Genomic DNA, 18,486 nt, shown 5'->3' on the forward strand with positions numbered 1-18,486 from the left:
CTACAGCCGCGCGCCCAGACGCACGGCACAGCCGGGTTGCGTCACGTGCGTCGGTCGCGCTCGCGCGCGGCCCTGCGCCTTTGCCGGAAGTCCCAGGGAAAAATAGCAGCTCAGCTGTTGTGAGCTGGCAGCTGTGGTGGTGGTGTTGTCGGGGGCAGCGGCAGAGCGGAGGGGCTCCTCCTTGGTGCCCGCGGCGAAGGTGCTTACGCCGCCGCCCACCCCCCTCCCCTGCACCCCCAGGGGCAGAAAAGAGAAGGGGGCGGAGCTGCGACATCGAGTAAATTGACAGCCGCCGGAACGTCGCGTGAGTTCTCTTCTTCGGTTCCGGAACGGGGAGGTTCAGGGCGGTGGAGCGAGGTTTCTCTCTCTGGCGGCCGTCCAGCGGCGGTGCACAGGCGCGGGCCGGTCCCCCCCCCTCCCGCCCCGAGAGGGCACCTGCGAGCTCCCCGCATGCAGCCCGATCTCCGCCCCCCTTTGCGAAGACACCTTGGTCGTGCCTCGTGAAGCGCGGTGTTTCGCGGGTGGCTTGCTTGTCGCGAAGGGTGCCCACTCCGGCTGAAGCCATTCCTGCAGATGCCCCTCCGCGTGGCTGTTAACGAGTTGCTCCGCTTTCCTCCCATACTTCCTTATCTGTGCCTTTCTGCCTTGTGTCTGTGTCTTCCCTGTCCCCAGCCCTCACCAGGTATTTGGGGATCTCGTTTTAGAAGTCACTGAGGGAAACAGCGGCTCTGTTGTGGTTTTTTCCTCATGACAGCGTAATGTTAAAGCTTCCTCTCTTCTCTCTCGGTGGAGCATCCTACTGTGACTCTTCCTACTGTGCACTTTGGCTTCCATCTTGTTGCAGCAGCATTCTTCGGAGCCTCAGAAATGGGGATGGAGTAATAATACATGCAAGGGGGCTTTAAAGCTCTTAAAACAAAACACCAACAATGCCAGAACTGATAGCCATTATGTGGCAGTAAAGTTTGGTCCTTGTGGAAGTGTCCACTACGTAAGGATACAGACTCTGGTTCTTATTCAGTGAAGAGATCATGCTGTGTATGGGCTGTACCACTTCAGACTGCAGGTGGGGACTCATATGATAGTGCTGCAAAGAAAAAAAGCAAATTCCCCCACAAAGAAAGCAAGAATGTGGAGATGGGTTTTTGCTTCTCACTGGTGTGCCAGTTTTCTGGAGGAACATTTGGTTACATGAACTCCCACCTCCAGCCTTTGGTACAGCCCAGGCACAATTTTAACCACCCTGGAGGATTTTCAGATAGCAGGCTTTACTGCAAGTTCAAAGTTGCCTCCCCAAAATGATGCAAAAAGTTGATTTTTTAAATCCTGTATATAAATTGGCCTACACTTTAATGTGCAACGAAAAACCCAAATCGTGTGTGAAGGGCTCCCTGATAGCTCACAGGGACTTTGGGATAAATCTGGCCAATATGTGAACAGACCTCCGTTCCAGAGGAGATGTGAGCTAAAAGCCCTGTGTGAAAAGTGCCCAAGTGATAACTAGGCCTTAGTGAAAACCTAAAATGACATGTTTTCCCTCTCCTTAAAATAGAGGGGAACAGAAGTGTGTCTAGGAGGTACCTTAATGATATGGGGCCTAGTTGAGTACCACAGCTAGATAGCTAGGAGAAGCTTATATTTCCTCTACTTCTCAACTACCCTGGCTGCCCTAGTCAAGCCTACACTACGATGCTGCTCTGGGATGAAAAGTGAACCTTCACATACAATGTTGCTAGGTTCTGTGCGTTAGCGTGCAAGATCTGCCCATAATCTGTGATTTTAACTCCGGATATCCTAATATGTCTCTTTATATAATTCTGTTTTCTTAGATGCATTTAACTCATAGATATAACTTTTAACATTTTACTACTCATCCTATCCTATTGGAGTTGTATTTTTATATACCAGTTTTTACATATTGCTTATATTAGTTAGTTATCTTATCAGTTTTGTTACTTATCAATTACCTGTCTTGTTTTTTAGCTATCTCTCTTTTATCCTTTAGTATATTTTATAGCCTATTTTATACTTTTTAGACATTTTAATTCTCATTGATAGTGGTATGCATATATGTAGCAACTTTCAATATGGTTCTATTATCTAGGACTATTCTACTGTATTATTACCTATGCTGGGTTTTGGCCATAATAAAGTTGATTGATTGAGTACCACAGCTGCACCCCATTTTGATAATTAAATCTTTTCATGCTCCATGAAAGGAATCCAAGACTTAATTCCAGTTTTTGAAGCCATTAATAACCAATAGATTATTGTAATATCTGGTGTGTTTTAACCAGGGGTATTGCTATAGTGCTATTGGGATTCCTGCTGGGTGTGGGGAACTGGGCATTGCCATCCCCTCCATTGAACCTGGTAACTGGATTGCTGCTGGACATGAGGGCTGCCGGTCACTTCCTCCATTGAGTATATTTATTTGGTTGTCCAGTTGATGGTAATACTTTTCCCAAGTACTCTTATTATTGCAGCCTTAGTTGAAACTAAGTTTCACAGCAGTGTTGCAAATTATGTTGGAGGCCATTTGTTGTTCCTCCCCCTGCCATCTTTTCCCCATGCACTGTCATACCATGGAACATACCTGGCTTCTTCGTCCCCTTCTCCTAAAGGGCCATTGGCCTTGTTTAAACTAGAAGGTTTAAACCTTGCTCTAGTGGAGCTTAGCTTCACTATTAGTTTGAAAAAGTCAGCAGCTCTTTAAGACTAAGGAACTGAGAGAGAGGGAGATAGCTACATGCAGAGCTCATGTAAGGCTACAGCATCTGGGGCTTTTTAGTTTGGAAAAGAGGTGACTACAGGGAGATATGATAGAGGTGTATAAAATTATGTATGGAGTTGAGAGAGTGGATGGAGAGAGATTTTTCTCCATCTTTCACAACACTAGAACTAGGAATCATCCCATGAAACTAAAGGCTAGGAAATTTAGGAGCAACAAAAGGAAGTACTTTTTCACACAGCATATTAATCTATGGAATTCTCTGCCACTGGATGTGGTGATGGCCATTACGTTGGATGGCTTTAAAAGAGGCTTAGAGAAATTCATGGAGGTTTATCAATGGCTACTAATCTGATGGCTATAGACCATCTCCAACCTCAGAGGCAAGATGCCTCTGAATACCAGTTGCAGTGGAGCTACAGCAAGAGAGAGGGCTTGCCCTCATCTCTTACCTGTGCTCTTTTCAGAGGCATCTGGTGAGCCACTGTGTAAAACAGGATGCTGGACTAGATAGGTCTTGAGCCTGATCGAGCAGGGCTGTTCTTATATTCTCAGCTTTGCCTTCCTAAAGAGTGTTGGTTCTTGATGTCCCTTGGATGCTCAGTTGCAACCATTAACATGTGCTTGAAGTGGAATCTCCAAGCTTGTGCAGTTAGTGGTGGACTTTGAATCTGAATTCTTGGCTCTTACCCCAGTTTTAGTAGACTATGCAGATATTTGAATTGCATTGATTCAAAGCAGGATTTAAACATTGTAGCCAAGTGACAAGGGTGTGCCATTCTAAGCATGCTTACTAGGAGACAAGCTCCATACGTTTTAAAAGTTTAGGCTTAGGCTGTGAGGACTTCATCTTCCCTGTCTCTCCTGGATGATTTTGTTGCATAAGTGTTACTATTAAGGCTCACCTTGTTCCTTGCAACTGATGCTTAAATGTGATAACTGCTGTTGTATTAAAACTTATTTTTCTCTTGCAGATGCTGTATTAAAGCTTATTTTTTAAAATAGAATTTTGTTTTTGTTTTTTGTTTTTCTTTTAGCAAGATGTTGCCTACCACTTCTGTTAATTCTCGGAATCAGGGCAATGGAGCTTTAAACTCTAGGGATGCTGCAAGGCACACAGCCGGGGCCAAACGCTATAAATACTTGCGGAGGCTGCTCCACTTCAGGCAGATGGACTTTGAGTTTGCTGTGTGGCAGATGCTATATCTATTCACTTCACCACAGAGAGTTTATAGAAACTTTCACTACAGAAAACAAACAAAAGATCAGTGGGCAAGAGATGACCCTGCTTTCCTTGTGTTGCTGAGTATCTGGTTGTGTGGTGAGTGTCTGAGAATTTCTTGCATACCTTAGTGGACAATAGGATGCAGGAGCAGGAGATAACCAGAGTTGGGCTTTCTTCCTCACACACACAAAAAAAGAACATCAAGCAACCACTCTGAATAGCTTCTTCTGTGTAAAATCTGTGTGTCTGTTCCCCCCAATAAACTTAGTGGCTTACATCCAAATTAAGAGTTGCATGCAAGGGACACTTCTGCATCTACATGAAAGGAATGGATGGTTTTCAGTTATTCTCTCCCCCTGCCTGTGTTCTCTGCAGTTGTCTGTACTTCCTGAAAATATGTCCCTGGGTGTCCTGCAATCCTCAGGAACATCTTTTTGGAAGTCACAGGGGTTGCAGAAGGAAGTGGCATTGCCAAAAATTGGCCCCCTTCTCGTGCAGAAGTGCACTTCCTTGCATTTAACTGCTAGTTTAGATGTAGCCCAGTATACATTATCTCTTGCATTTGCTGAATGAAACCCATAAATAAAACAATTTATGTCAAACTCTGACTGCAATACTCTTTTAAAACTATGAAGCAGGCTTGGACATCCTGTGGCTTGAGAGCTAACAATATTCAATTCTGTGCTTCTGCACTGTGCAACCATTTTTTTTAAAGACAAAGATTTTATACTTTACAGTCATCCAACACAGACTCGCCAAGGGCCATCCACTGCCAGTATATTACTTAGGAATGTAGTGAATTTGATCTAGTTAAAACCAAACCACATATGACCAAAACTGTTGTATTCCTACAGATTCTATAAAGTAAGTTTTCAACAATTTTAATATTTTACATGGTGCTTCATAAACAGTACAATATTAATTACAAGCTGCAGGTATTGTTCCAGTAAGTAGTAGCATATTCAGAGTTTTGTTGTTATGATGAATTAAACTAGCCGGTGAATTAAACAAAAATCTAATAAAGTGCATCTCTAAAGAAATATGACAAGTTTGTGAATGTGTCTAGAATCTTTTTAGTAGACATACAATTGCCATATATAGGTAATTAAATATAAGAACTGTAATTTTTAACCTGTTTGACATCAAAGGTATGAAGAAACAATTTCGGCTCCCTGACTAAGTGCATTTCTAAGTGCAAAATGAGACAGAATAATTTTTTCACCGTAATCGGAGCCCATCCTAGAATCTAGGGTATTCCTAGTATGCCTCAGGAATAGACAGGAAATTATCTCAGTAAAAGTTTCCTTTTTGGTATAGGCAGAGTCCCAGTCTCTTTTCCTATCTATCTCAGGATAGCAGCTGAGAGAGAGCTCCAGATAGATCTTGCCCTTCTTTCCACTTTTTCCGTCCTACTCTTCTTTAAACCTCTTGACTTAATATCTACCTCCTTCTCCTCCATATGGAGCTGGTGCAGGCGGCAGAAGCCTTTATGGGCTCCCTGTCGGGTTCTTAGGGAGGCAGAACCCAGGACCATCGGGAAGGAAAACATTCCCCCAAACAAGACGCGGCTCCTGATGCCACCCTAGCACCGGGAGCACACAGAGCCAGTACAAGGCCAGGCGGAAAAAGCTAGAAAAAAGACCAGGCATACCGCACCCGGCTCGGAGCAGCCTCTCGCTGCCAAGAGCCGGAAGAAGAAAACAAAACCGCCTTTTGCTCGGCTGAGTGAGCGCCTACTTTTACAAGTGGTTTGCCAACCATGGAGCATCTGCTCCCCACTTCTGCTCGAACACCAGGGAGTGAAATGGAGAAAGGCAATGAGGGGCTCCATTTTGCCGCCCACGGTTTTGCATACTGCTGCCATTTGAGGGGAGGAGGGATCGGAAGTCCCATATCCTCCTACAGCCCAACCGACAACGGGGGAGCAGCTTGAGGGAGAGTGGAGACATCCAGAGCCAACCACGCGGCTGACTGTAAGTAACCCTGCGAACGGGCCGGGCGGAGAGGATACTCCTATTTCCGAGGACACAGCTACATGGCTGAGGGAATTCATAGCCTGGGAATTTAGAGCCTTGCTGCCATCCCTGCCTGCCAAACCCAGGGCTTCCCTCAGGAGGGAATCCTCCTCATCACCAGACTCTATCACAGTGAGGAGGGCCATCCCAGAGGGTGAGAGGAGCTGCTTTGTCCCACGACTAGCCAGGGGCAGGAAGAGGAGACGTTGCCATTCCTCCTCATCCTCTTCCTCTGAGGGCCTACCACCTGAGACCAACCCCCCCACCCCCGGGACCTGCAGCCTACACAGTCCCTGTCAACCATCTCTCTCACCCCACAGACCAAGAGAGGGGTCGGTCCACCTCCAGACCTCCCCCCACTAACCCAGATCAGTCAGACCAGGCATCCTCTAAACCAGAGGAAGGGGAAATATCTGAGGAGGAGACACCTAACCAAACATCTGGCTCTACTCGCTTATTCCTGCCCTCAGATTTTGAGGTCCTTATCGATTGATTGATTGATTGTTAAATTTATATACCGCCTTTCATTAAAGCAATCCCAAGGCAGTTTACAGCAAAAAAAATTTAACACAAGATGGTAAAAAACACACAATTAAAATATTAAGTGGGGAAAAAAATATTAAACAAATCTGATTACAAAATTTAAAACAAAAAGCATAAAAGCAATAAAGATTATAAAGAGCAGCAGCAGCAGAGAATCAAATAAATGCCTGGTCTAATGGCAAAGGCAAGGCGCACCTTTAATGCGGTAGCTTCACTGGAGACCCTCGTCACCAGCCAGGGGTTGGATCAAGAGGTCTTCCCATCCACGTCTTCTGCCACCCCACTAATTCCTTTTCCCCAACTCTTCCTCTCAACTATGCTGGCAGAATGGAACACACCATTTGCCCACCATGGCCACTCCCCAGGCATCCAGACCTGCTATCACAGGGTCCAGTCCTTCACTCCAACCCAGACTGGCTTCAATTCAATGCTAGGACATGGAGCAGGAGAAGTTAGCTAATCAGGGCTATGACCACAAGGTACAGACAACAATCCGGGCCTCTAGGAGGCCATCCACCAACAGAATCTACCAGACCACATGGATGGCATTCTCGCGATGGACCAGGAGGGAAGGGCCTACAGCCTACATCAGCAAAGGTCCTGGACATCCTTACGTTTTTGCAGTCTGGCCTCGATCAGAGGACTACAACCAAGTACCCTACACAGGCAGACGTTGGCCCTGGTCTCCGTCTTGGAACTCAACGTCCAGGGCTCCCTACTCCTCCACCCTCACATCAGACGCTTTTTGAAGGGTGCCAACAATCTGGCTCCATCCCCTATTCACAGATTTTCATCATGGAAGTCGAAATCCCTCTTCATATTATTCTGCCCCACTGCTTTGGGAAACAAAGTGTCAAAGAGCACACTCGCCAAATGGATCAGCGACACCATCGTTCTGGCCTACAATACATTGGAGGTTCTGGTACCACGGAGCATTACCACACACTCAACAAGAAGCGCATCCACATCAGCAGCATTCGAGGCCAGAACATCACTGCAAATTATCTGTCAGGCAGCAACCTGGTCCTTGGTAATCCTGTTAATCAAACACTACAGGATCTCATCCTCCATACTGCACAGGTGGCACTCAGCTGCATGGTGCTCCAGCAGGTTGTCTAGAATACTTCCACTCCCCTCCTGGGCTACTCTCTAGTCTAGCTTGGGTATGTCCCTAGGATGGGCTCAGATTATGGTGAAAAAGAACCCTTCACAGGTAAGACCAATGTTTCTTTCTAGATGATGGAGGCATATTGTAATCTGTGGCTGACATCCTGTCTAAATTTTTCAATAGGAGCTGATATAGGGAATAAATGTTTCAGTATACTTAGGGAATATTCTAAAAGACAATTACATTTTAATAGAACTTTTTCTGATAAACTTAGTCAGGATGTTAACCAATGACTAGTGTTTAGAAGAGGCTTCACCAAACATTAATCTCAAGGGTTTTAGAACATGTATGAAGGTGGCGTACTTTGTGTGCCACGAATTAATCACCTCTCTGTTGTTTCCTGTGTCTCTTTCAGTATCCACTATAGGATTTGGCTTTGTATTGGGCATGGGATTTGTGGAAACTATTAAGCTGCTGCTTTGGGTCGTGTTTATAGATTGTGTAGGTGTTGGCCTCCTAATTGCAACTTTAATGTGGTAAGTCTGTTCAAAACAAACTGAGCAGAGAAGCTTTTTTGAAACTTGCAATCTATGCAAGTTTGATTCAAGAAAAAGAAGTCTTTTGCTGTGGTCTAAACCATGCATACCTAGAAGTTAGCCCCACGGAAATCAGTAGAGTTTACTTGTAAGTAGACATGTTTGGCTGAGAGGTAGTTGTATGGTGCTGCTCCAGCAAAAGATATTCATTTAAGATTTGGCTGAAAATCTCAGAGAAGAAAATTCTTCATTACTTTGACATGCACTATATTTTTCATTGCAAGGCTTGGAAGTCAGTGGCAGCTCCCATCAAGCTTGAGTGTGGCTTTGCCCAGCACCTGGTACAGCTCCTTTAAGGGAAATTGAGCCCTCTTGAGCCCAAGCACCATCTTGAAAGGTGCACGTGGGGTCCTGGGAAGTGTAGTCCTTCCCAGCACTTGCCTCATAGAACTCTATGGATAAAGCACTGAGAAGGACTACACTTCTGAGCACCCCTTGTTCACCTTCCAAAATGGTGCTGGGGCTTGACAGGGCTTGGTTTCTCTTGGTGGACCCACGCTGCCCACCTGGCACTGGGAGAACCACAGCACTGTTCTGAGGTTAGCTTGGTGGGAAATGGCTCTCACCTTGGAGGATCTTTGCCCCACTTGAAAAATAGTGGAGATGACTGCACTATATTATTTTATTTAATTTATTTATTTATTTATTTATTCATTCATTCATTCAGTTTCTATACCACCCTTCCAAAAATGGCTCAGGGTGGTTTACACAGAGAAATAACAAATAAATAAGATGAATCGCTGTCCCCAGAGGGCTCACAATATAAAAAGATACATAAGATAGCACCAGTAACAGTCACTGGAGGTACTGTGCTGGGGATGGATAGGGCCAGTTACTCTCCCCCTGCTAAATAAATAGAATCACCACAATAAAAGGTGCCTCTTTGCCAAGTTAGCAGGGATTATATGTATGTCAGTGTTATCACAGGTAGCTGCTCAAATATCTGAATCGGCTTTTGAAAGTGGCCACAAAGATGGCAAACTACTTGGAACAGCAGCTATTCTTTTGCTGCCATTTTATTGGTCAGCATTACCTAGATGGGGGTAGGCAACCTTGGCTCTCCCAGCTGTTGTTGAACTACAACTCTCATCATCTCCAGCCACAATAAATTGTGGCTGGGGGTAATGGGATAATGTAGCTCAATAACAGCTGGAGAGCAGAGAATGTGCAAATGCTATGATAGCAGAATGGCTACAAAACTGTGCCGATTTCTCAGTAAGTCATATTATTACTCCAAATTAGGGATATGCATGAAGCATTCGATCCCAAACTGGTTCGCCTTGAACTGGGCTGGTTTAATGGTTCAATCGCAAACTGGACTGGAGGTGATCTGGCCCATGATCAAACCAAACTGAGAACTGGTCTGTGGCAGATCAAGGGGCTATGCTTAGAAAGGGGAATCCAGTGAGGATCCCCCTTTACAACAAAAGGTAGCTGCCATGCCTCAAAGCCTCCTGGAATAGCCCAGGTGTGCAGAGGCATCCACGGAGGCCGGAACTGTGTGGCCACTGCTCAGGTGCGTTCCTGGAGAGAGCACCGTGTGCTTGGGCTGTGCCGGGGGTGTTTTGAGGAGTCCGGTAAGAACCTTAATCTACTTTTAAAGGTGCCTACTCACAACCCTTTAGAAGATTTTTCAAGGATCCCCCCACCCCTCTGCTTGTAAAGGGAAATCCTTGTTGGATTCCCATTTTTACAACCATAGCCCTTCGAACCACCAAACTGGTTCAGTCAACTGGATGGGCTGGTTGGTTCAACTGAACCAGTTCATGGACCAGCGGTTTGGTTTGAATTCGGTCCAAATTTGAACCGAAATGCAATATTAGGTTCATGCACATCCCTACTCCATATATATAATGAAAACAGAGAGAGGCACTATATATCTCTCTCATGTATATGCTGATTTTTCCATAAGACATCTAGGGAATCTAAGTATAAGTACATATAAAAGTACAATAAGGCTTCTTATTGTTGATCTCTAGCCCAACATATTTGTCTTGAATGTGGCTACTGCCAAATATGATGTATGGAAATAGAAAAGATCTGTTTCCCTTGAATTAAGTTTTATTGAAACTTTCAAGCTTAGCATCCCTGTTAATTGGTGGATTTTGACTTTTTTTTCCCCCCTGCAAAAAGGTTCATCACAAATAAGTACCTGGTAAAACATCAGAGCAGGGACTACGATGTGGAGTGGGGATATGCCTTTGATGTTCATTTGAATGCTTTCTATCCACTTCTTGTCATACTGCATTTCATACAGCTGTTCTTCATTAATTGTAAGTAAACACTTCCTATTCTGATTTATTTATTTAACATATTTGTATACCACCCACTACCGAAGTCTCTATTTTACTTATTTTATATATCATATTTCTATACTGCCTGCTATAAACATCTCTATAAATAAATTAAAAACACAACAAATATTAAAACAGTATAAAACAGTTAAAATTCACAAAACTAATAAAACAAATCACAGATAAAAGCACATTACATTTTAAAATCCTCAGTTAAAAGCCTGAGAAAACAGGTACATCTTATTTTGTCTCTGTCTATCTATTGAATTTATACCCCGCCCAAACCCATGTCTCTGGGCGGCCAACAACAACCAAAACACATATACAGTGGTCCCTCGACTTACGTAATTAATCCATTCCGAACGCACGTTCGGAGGTCAAAATTTTCGTAAGTCGAAGAGCGCACCACGGAAGTCTGGAAACATTCGTAAGTCGAGGAAACCGCATCTAAAAATTCGTAGGTCGAGTAAGCTGAATCTAAACCGGCAACTACTTCCGGTCTTTTTTGTCACTCGTAACTCGAAAACATCGGATGTCGAGTAGTTCGTAGGTCGAGGGATTACTGTAAAAGAGTTTTGAGAGTTTTCCTGAAAACAAACAGAGAAGGGGATGCTCTTATTTTATCAAGGAGCACATTCCAAAGTCCCAGGGCAGCCACAGAGAAGGCTCAGTCCCAAGTTGCCACAAAACAAGCCGGTGGCAACTGTAACCGGACCTCTCCAGATGATCTTAGTAGGAGACAGGGTTCATGACAAATAAGATGCTCTTTTAAATACCCTGGATCCAAGCTGTTGAGAGCTTTGTAGGTAATAACCAGCACTTTGTATCTCACACAGAAACTTATTGGCAGCAAGTGCAATTATTTCAAAACTGGAGCTGTATGGTCCCTTTTGTTGTTCCTGATACAAGTCTGGCTGCCACGGTCTGTACCAATTGTAGTTTCCGGACTACTTACAAAGGCAGCCCATGTAGAGTGCATTACATAATCAAGCCTAGAGGGTACCAGCATATGCACCACTGTTAAAGTCATTTACCTCCAGAAATGGTCGTAGCTGATGTATCAGTTAAAGCTAATAAACTGCTCCTCGCCACCGCCTTAACCTGATAAACCAGAGAGAGTTTGGCGTCCAGGAGCACAACCAAGCTGATCTTTCAAGGGAGTGTAACCCCATCTAGAACAGGCAGATCTAAACCATCTCTCGGGTCCCAACCCCCTACAGTCAGTACTTATTTGGATTCAACTTCAGTTTGTTATCCCTCATCCAACCCAGGCAGGCATTTAGGGAAGTTGTGCCATTTCCTGATGAAGTTGGTATGGAGAAATAGATCTGGGTGTCGTCAGCATATTGATAACACCCTGCACCAAATCCCCTGATGATCTCTCTCAGCGATTTCATGTAGATGTTAAAGAGCATTGGAGACAGTATGGAGCCTTGTGAAACTTTACACTTTAGTTCATGCTTCACAGAGAAACAGCCTCCAAGTGACAACATCTGGGATCTGCTAGTGAGGTAGGAACGGAACCACTGCAAAACAGTTATGCCCAATCCCACCTCCCTCAAGCGACCCAGAAGAATACCATGGTTGATGGTACTGAAAGCTGCTGAGAGATCCAAAAGGATCAGCAGACTCTCCCTCCCTCTAGGTGGTTTACAGCAATAAAACAAACAAAAAAATTTTAACAATTAAAACATATTTAAAAAAAATTAAAATAACTATAAAAACTACCAAATGGCTAGAAAGTTTGGCTGAAGAGATATCTTTAGTTGTTTCCTAAAAGCCAACAGGGATGGTGCAGCTCTAATTTCAGTAGGAAGTGCATTCCACAGCCCTGGGGCAACTACAGATAAGGCTCGCCTCTGAGTCTCCACCAGAGGAGCTGGCAGCACCTTCAGATGAACCTCCCCAAGATCTTAATAGGCAGCAGGGTTCATAACAAACAAGGCATTCTCTTAAATACCCTGGGCCCAAGCCATTAAGGGCTTTATAGGTAATAACCAGCCACCTTAAGTGGCGCAGTGGGGGAAATGCTTGACTAACAAGCAGGAGGTTGCCAGTTCGAATCCCCATTGGTTTTTATTTACTTTACTTACTTACATTTTATATCCTGCTCTTTCTCCAAGGAGCCCAGAGTGGTGTACTATATACTTAAGTTTCTCCTCACAACAACCCTTAGGCACATATATGGTAGGTTTCCCAGACTATGGGAAAGACCTAAATTGGGCAGCAGCAATATAGTAAGATGCTGAAAGGCATCATCTCAGGCTGCGCAGGAGGAGGCAATGGTAAACCCCTCCTGTATTCTACCAAAGCAAACCACAGGGCTCTGTGGGCGCCAGGAGTCACACTCGACTTGATAACACACTTTACCTTTAGGTAATAACCAGCACTTTCTATTTTGCCTGGAAACCTATCGGTAGCCGGCATAGTTCTTTTTAAACTCGAGTGATATGGTCACTTCAGGGCACCCGAGACCAGTCTTGCATCAGCATTCTGCACCAATTGCAGTTTCAGGACTATGTACAAAGGCAGCCCCATGTAGAGTGCATTGCAGTAGTCAAGCCTGGAGGTTACCAGCATGTGCACCACTGTCTTAAGGTCACTCACTTCCAGGAAAGGGCGCAGTTGGCGAATCAACTCAAGCTGATAGAAAGCACTCCTGGCCACCGCCTTCTCCTGAGGTATGAGAGAGAGGGTTGGGTCTAGAAGTACTCTCAAACTGTTAACCTTCTGGGGGAGTGTAACCCCATCAAGAACTGGCAGATCTATCCCATTTCTCGTACTGCAGCTTCCTACAATGAGAACCTCCATCCTGTTTGGATTCAGTCTGTTTGTTACCCCATATCCACCCCATTACTACATTGAACATAGGAACAGCCCTGCTGGATCAGGCCCAAAGCCTATCTAGTCCAGCATCCTGTTTCACACAGTGGCCCACCAGATGCCTCTGAGAAGCCAACAGGCAGGGGGTGAGGGCTTGCCCTCTCTCCTGCTGTTGGTCCTCTGCAACTGGTATTCAGCGGCATTTTGCCTTTAATGGAGATGGCCTATAGCCACCATGACTGGAGGTGGCCTGTAGCCACCAGACTAGGCATTTAGGGATGTTTTGCCGTTGCCTCATGATGCTGACATGGAGAAATAGACTTGAAGCATTTCTGCTTTTGTGCTTATCTTCTGATAGAACTGAACAATCATTGTTTCTTGCAGATGTGATTGTTTTGGAATCGTTTATTGGCTATTTCGTTGGAAATACTTTGTGGCTGATTGCAATTGGCTATTACATCTATGTGACATTCCTAGGGTACAGTGGTAAGTAATTATACAGCCCTTACCATCTAGTAAATCATAATAGGTATTCTTTATCTGCAGAAAATCTTGCTATTCCTGACCAGAGGTTTCAATAAGTGTAATCTGGGCTGGTTTCAAGGAGGAGTCTGATAACAACTATGTAGAGAGTCATCACTTAAAATGTTTTGTATGTAAAGGAAGAGCAATAGATTGTAAAGGGATTGTAAAGCAACTCTTATCCAGTTGTATGAGTTGCTGTATTTAATTGTATGTGACCGTACCTATTTTATTTGGTGCAATGGGTGATGCCCTCAGTGGGGGTTTTTTTGGATAAAATCTCCTGTATTCGGGCCGACTTGGATTCCACTTTTTCTGCAGGATCTACAGAGGAGGTGTCCAGCAATCCTTCTTGCAGTGTTAGGTTGTATCAGTTTCAATCTGTGATTCCTGAGGATGTGGACAAGCTGCTTGGAGCAGTGCGGTCCACCACTTGTTCTCTGGACCCTTGCCCGACTTGGCTGCTTCGATCTAGCAGGGAGATTATTCAAGGAGGCCTGGTGAATATCATAAATGAATCACTGAGGGAGGGTAAGGTGCCTCCATGCTTGAAGGAGGTGATAATTAGACCTTTTCTTAAGAAGCCTTCCCTGGATCCCTCGGCGATTGATAGTTATAGGCCAATCGCTAATCTCCCTTGGTTGGGCAAGGTGATAGAGAGGGTCGTGGCCGACCAGCTCCAGGCGGTTTTGGGGGAAACTGGTTATCTAGACCCATTTCAAACTGGCTTTAGAGCAGGCAATGGGGTTGAGTCAGCCTTGGTTGGCCTGATGGATGACCTATACTGGGGAATCGACAGGGAGTGTGACTCTGTTGGTTCTCTTGGATCTTTCAGTGGCATTCGATACCATCAACCATGGTCCTTCTGGGTCGCCTGGAGGAGTTGGGGATAGGAGTCACTGCTCTGCAGTGGTTCCGCTCTTATCTCTTGGGCAGATTCCAGATGGTGGAGCTTGGTGAAAATTGCTCTTCTAAACGAGAGCTGTTAAATGGAGTCCCTCAGGGCTTCATTCTGTCACCAATGGTTTTCAATATCTACATGAAACCGCTGGGTGAGGTCATCAGGCGATTTGGTGCTGGATGTTATCAGTATGCTGATGACACCCAAGTCTACTTCTCTCTTTCATCTGCTTCATCAGGAAATGGCATTCATTCCATAAATGCCTGCCTACAGGCAGTAATGGGCTGGATGAGGGATAACAAATTGAAATTGAATCCAAGCAAGACGGAGGTGCTTATTGTAGTGGCTCAGAATCTGAGGAATGAGTTAGATCTCCCTGTGCTGGACAGGGTTACACTCCTCCAGAAGGAGCAGGTGTGCATCTTGGGGGTACTCCTGGATCCAGACCTCACCCTGGTATCTCAGGTGGAGGCTGTGGCCAGCAGTGTTTTTTATCAGCTTAGGCTGATCCAACAGCTGCATCCATTCCTTGAGGAGGATAACCTCAGAACAGTGGTGCACCAGCTGGTAACCTCCAGGCTTGACTACTGTAATGCACTCTACATGGGGCTGCCTTTGTACGTAGTTCGAAAACTTCAGTTAGTTCAAAATGTGGCAGCCAGGCTGGTCTCCGGGGCAACTTGGAGAGACCATATTACGCCTTTTCTAAAACAGCTGCATTGGCTGCCGATACATTTCCGGGCAAAATACAAAGTGCTGGTTATTACCTTTAAAGCCCTGAATGGTTTAGGTCCAGGTTACCTTAGAGAGTGCCTTCTTCGGTCTGATCCCCACCGCATGCTAAGATCATCTGAGGAGGTCTGGCTCCAGTTGCCACTGGCTCGTCTGGTGGCAACCCAGAGGCAGGCCTTTTCTGTAGCCGCTCCTAGATTGTGGAATGTGCTCCCTGCAGAAATCCGTAATTTGAATTCTTTATTGGCACTTAGGAGAGCCCTAAAGACCTACCTGTTTGGCCTGGTCTTCCAGGGTTTTTAAATTGTTTTAAAGGGTTTTCAATGTATCGGGTTTTTATATGGTTTTGAATTGTTTTATTTTTAACTGTTTTATTGTATTTTAAAATTTTTATTCCTGATCATTGATTGATTTTAACTGTTTTATGATATTTGTGAACCGCCCTGAGCTATTTTATAAGGGTGGTCTAAAAATCGAATCAAATAAATAAATAATAAACATTTAGCTCTTTGCACCAAAATAAAGAATAAAATAGGCAGTATAAGTAGGAATTCTTAAAGAGGCTCACTATTGCTCCCTATATGAATAGAACTAATGTTTCAGCCTCTGGATGTAATAAAAAGCACACAGAGTTCACATAATCTGCATTTTGTTAGGACTGTTTAATGTGATGGAAAACATTTCTGCTGCTCTTCAAGGAGCTCAGGACGATGTACATGGTGGTTCTGTCTTTATCCTCAACTCTGTGAGGCAGTTTAGGCTGAGAGATACAACTACGACAAATATTTATATACTGCTTTTCAACAAAAGTTTCCCAAGTGGTTTATATAGATTAAAATACATAAAATGGCTCCTTGTCCCCAAAGGGCTTACAATCTAAATATGGCACCTGGCCCAATATCACCAAGTGAATTCCATGGTTGAATGGGGATTTGAACCTGGGTCTCCTCAGTCCTAGTCCCAACACTCATAGTGCACCGTGATTATATGTGCCTACAGTGTTTAACATACAAGAGTCATGCTCCTCCCCCCCGTGTGTGTACGTGTGTGTGTGTGTACGTATGTACAGTATTGCAATGATCTAGGGCCAACTGCAACTCCCCACAATGTGTACAGAGTTTGGTATGGCTCACTCTTGTACTTAGATCATCATGGTGGACAAGTCTGTATATCTGGCTTGCAAGATGTGAGATGGCCCTTATCTTCATTGAAAGCAATCAAGATACCATTCCACTACATTTGCAGAAGGAAAGGGCGTAGGAAGATGGCTGCATTATACTGCTTGGAGAGTTGGGGCCTGTATTGGTTGGTGGCCTCGTTACACTTCCGTATATTACTATGCATATTTATATACCATATTTCAACAGAGCCGTTCATATACAAAAATAATAAAGATGGTTCCTTGTCCCCAAAAGGCTCACAATCTAAAAAGAAACAGAAAATATACCCCAGCATCAGCCACTGGAGGGGTTGGATAAGCTCATCTGTCAGTGATGCCCTGCTTTAGTTTTATAGAGGTGGCAATAACTAGGGTGTGTGCATCTAGTTACAGAGTTTGGATTAGGTATGACCAAGTGCTGGGGCACATACCCACTGTGGCTTAAAAAAACACCTTTAACCAGCAGATACTAATGGATGCGGGATGCTCCTTTTCCAAGTCCTCTTGATTTTGCCATGTAGCACAGGGAAGAGATAGTGGCTGCTACTCCCAAGCAACACACTCCCTTAGGCAAACAAAACCGATAGTGCATTTGCTTTGGAGCATAGCCATTATTGCACTTAATTGGCCAAACTTCTGTATCTGCTGGAGCGTCCTACATTTAAGAATTCCTTTGGTGTAGAAGGCTGTGCATTTCTTAGAAGTATCAGATTGCTTCAGCTATGTGCTCTCTTTTGCAGTTGGAGTCAGTTATGCCTGTGCAACTATTGGGCTCCAAAGGATTGATGCCAACCAACTGCACTATGCACCTGGCCCTGCAGCCCCCCACCTAAAAACCCAAAGTGGGGGAAGGCTGTGAAAGGAATGAGGAGCTGGGTACAGCTCCAATTAGAACATTGATGTCAAGCAGGAAATGCTGGGGCATGCAGTCCTTCCCCGGGAGTCCATGGAAAGAACTACATACCCAAACGTGTGTCCTCCATGATGTTGAAGCTGTGCCCAACTCCATCCTTTTCATAACCCTTCCCTGCTCTGTGCCAAGGCCATTCTTCACAGAGGTAAGCAAAGGGGAGTGGCTGCCTCTGTGGGGGCCAGGCACACAGTACTACTTGCTTGGTTTCCATCTCTCAGAACGTAATCATTGCACAATGATTGGTGTGGATAACTCACTAGCCTTCAGCTGCCTGAGGGCAATAGATGATCAACAAAGAGATCCCCATGCAGTGCCTCGTCTGATAGTGCAAATACTTTCTGCTTCCCATTCTGTGCTTGAAGCTCTTCTTCCTTTTTCAGCATTACCTTTCTTGAAGAACACAGTCATCCTGCTGTACCCGTTTGTGCCTCTCATCTTGCTTTATGTGGTTTCATTAGCCATGGGATGGAACTTCACTCAAACACTTTGTTCTTTCTACAAGCTAAGAGTGAAATAAACCAGACTCCTTATAAGAAAATTGGTTGCTTGTTTTTGCCTCTTGTACGATTGTCAATATAGGTAAGATTAATATACTTGTAAATTACTGTAAATAACTTCACTGTAGACCAGTGTGTACAGAGTACTTGGGTTTTAAAAATGTATTTACAGCTGCAGACTTCTGGCAATTCTATTCTGCTGCATTCCCTAAAGGACAAAAGTGTACATTTGTGTAATAAATATTTTTTAACAGAGTTGTGTTACTTTTTGAAAGTCATAATTATACTTGATATTTATAGCAATAGTATTGGTTAATGAAGTGAAGATAAGATCACAAGATAAACCAGCTCCAGTATTTTTGCTGAAGCATTGGCTGCAACAGATCAATAGCTGGGAAAGGAGCTCAGCCTTTTGTCATCTTATCCT

General features: G+C 44.4%; 1 protein-coding gene across 3 annotated transcripts; it reads left to right on the plus strand.

Moving 5' to 3' along the window:
* The first annotated feature begins 23 nt into the window (after positions 1 to 23).
* On the plus strand, positions 24 to 18,314 carry UNC50 (unc-50 inner nuclear membrane RNA binding protein). Of its 3 annotated transcripts, none has more exons than XM_053307852.1 (6): positions 29 to 304; positions 3,769 to 4,052; positions 8,038 to 8,158; positions 10,352 to 10,491; positions 13,720 to 13,821; positions 17,943 to 18,314. In XM_053307852.1, exons 2-6 carry the CDS (start codon positions 3,773 to 3,775, stop codon positions 18,077 to 18,079), a joined length of 780 nt encoding a protein of 259 aa, XP_053163827.1. In that variant the 5' UTR covers positions 29 to 304; positions 3,769 to 3,772; the 3' UTR covers positions 18,080 to 18,314. The 3 variants fall into 3 exon arrangements, with proteins under 3 accessions (XP_053163829.1, XP_053163827.1, XP_053163828.1); XM_053307853.1 differs by lacking the exon at positions 29 to 304 and adding an exon at positions 417 to 682; XM_053307854.1 differs by lacking the exon at positions 13,720 to 13,821 and having other exon boundaries at positions 24 to 304.
* Positions 18,315 to 18,486: the final 172 nt, after the last annotated feature.

Source organism: Hemicordylus capensis, chromosome 3 (assembly GCF_027244095.1).
Source record: "Hemicordylus capensis ecotype Gifberg chromosome 3, rHemCap1.1.pri, whole genome shotgun sequence".
NCBI classification, from domain to species: domain Eukaryota; kingdom Metazoa; phylum Chordata; class Lepidosauria; order Squamata; family Cordylidae; genus Hemicordylus; species Hemicordylus capensis.

Coding starts and splice junctions, on each gene's coding strand:
- UNC50 (XM_053307852.1), top strand. CDS start 3,773: ATGTTGCCTACCACTTCTGTTAATTCTCGGAATCAGGGCAATGGAGCT. Junction 8,159..10,351: donor CTAATTGCAACTTTAATGTG/GTAAGTCTGTTC, acceptor CCCTGCAAAAAG/GTTCATCACAAATAAGTACC. Junction 13,822..17,942: donor GACATTCCTAGGGTACAGTG/GTAAGTAATTAT, acceptor TTCCTTTTTCAG/CATTACCTTTCTTGAAGAAC.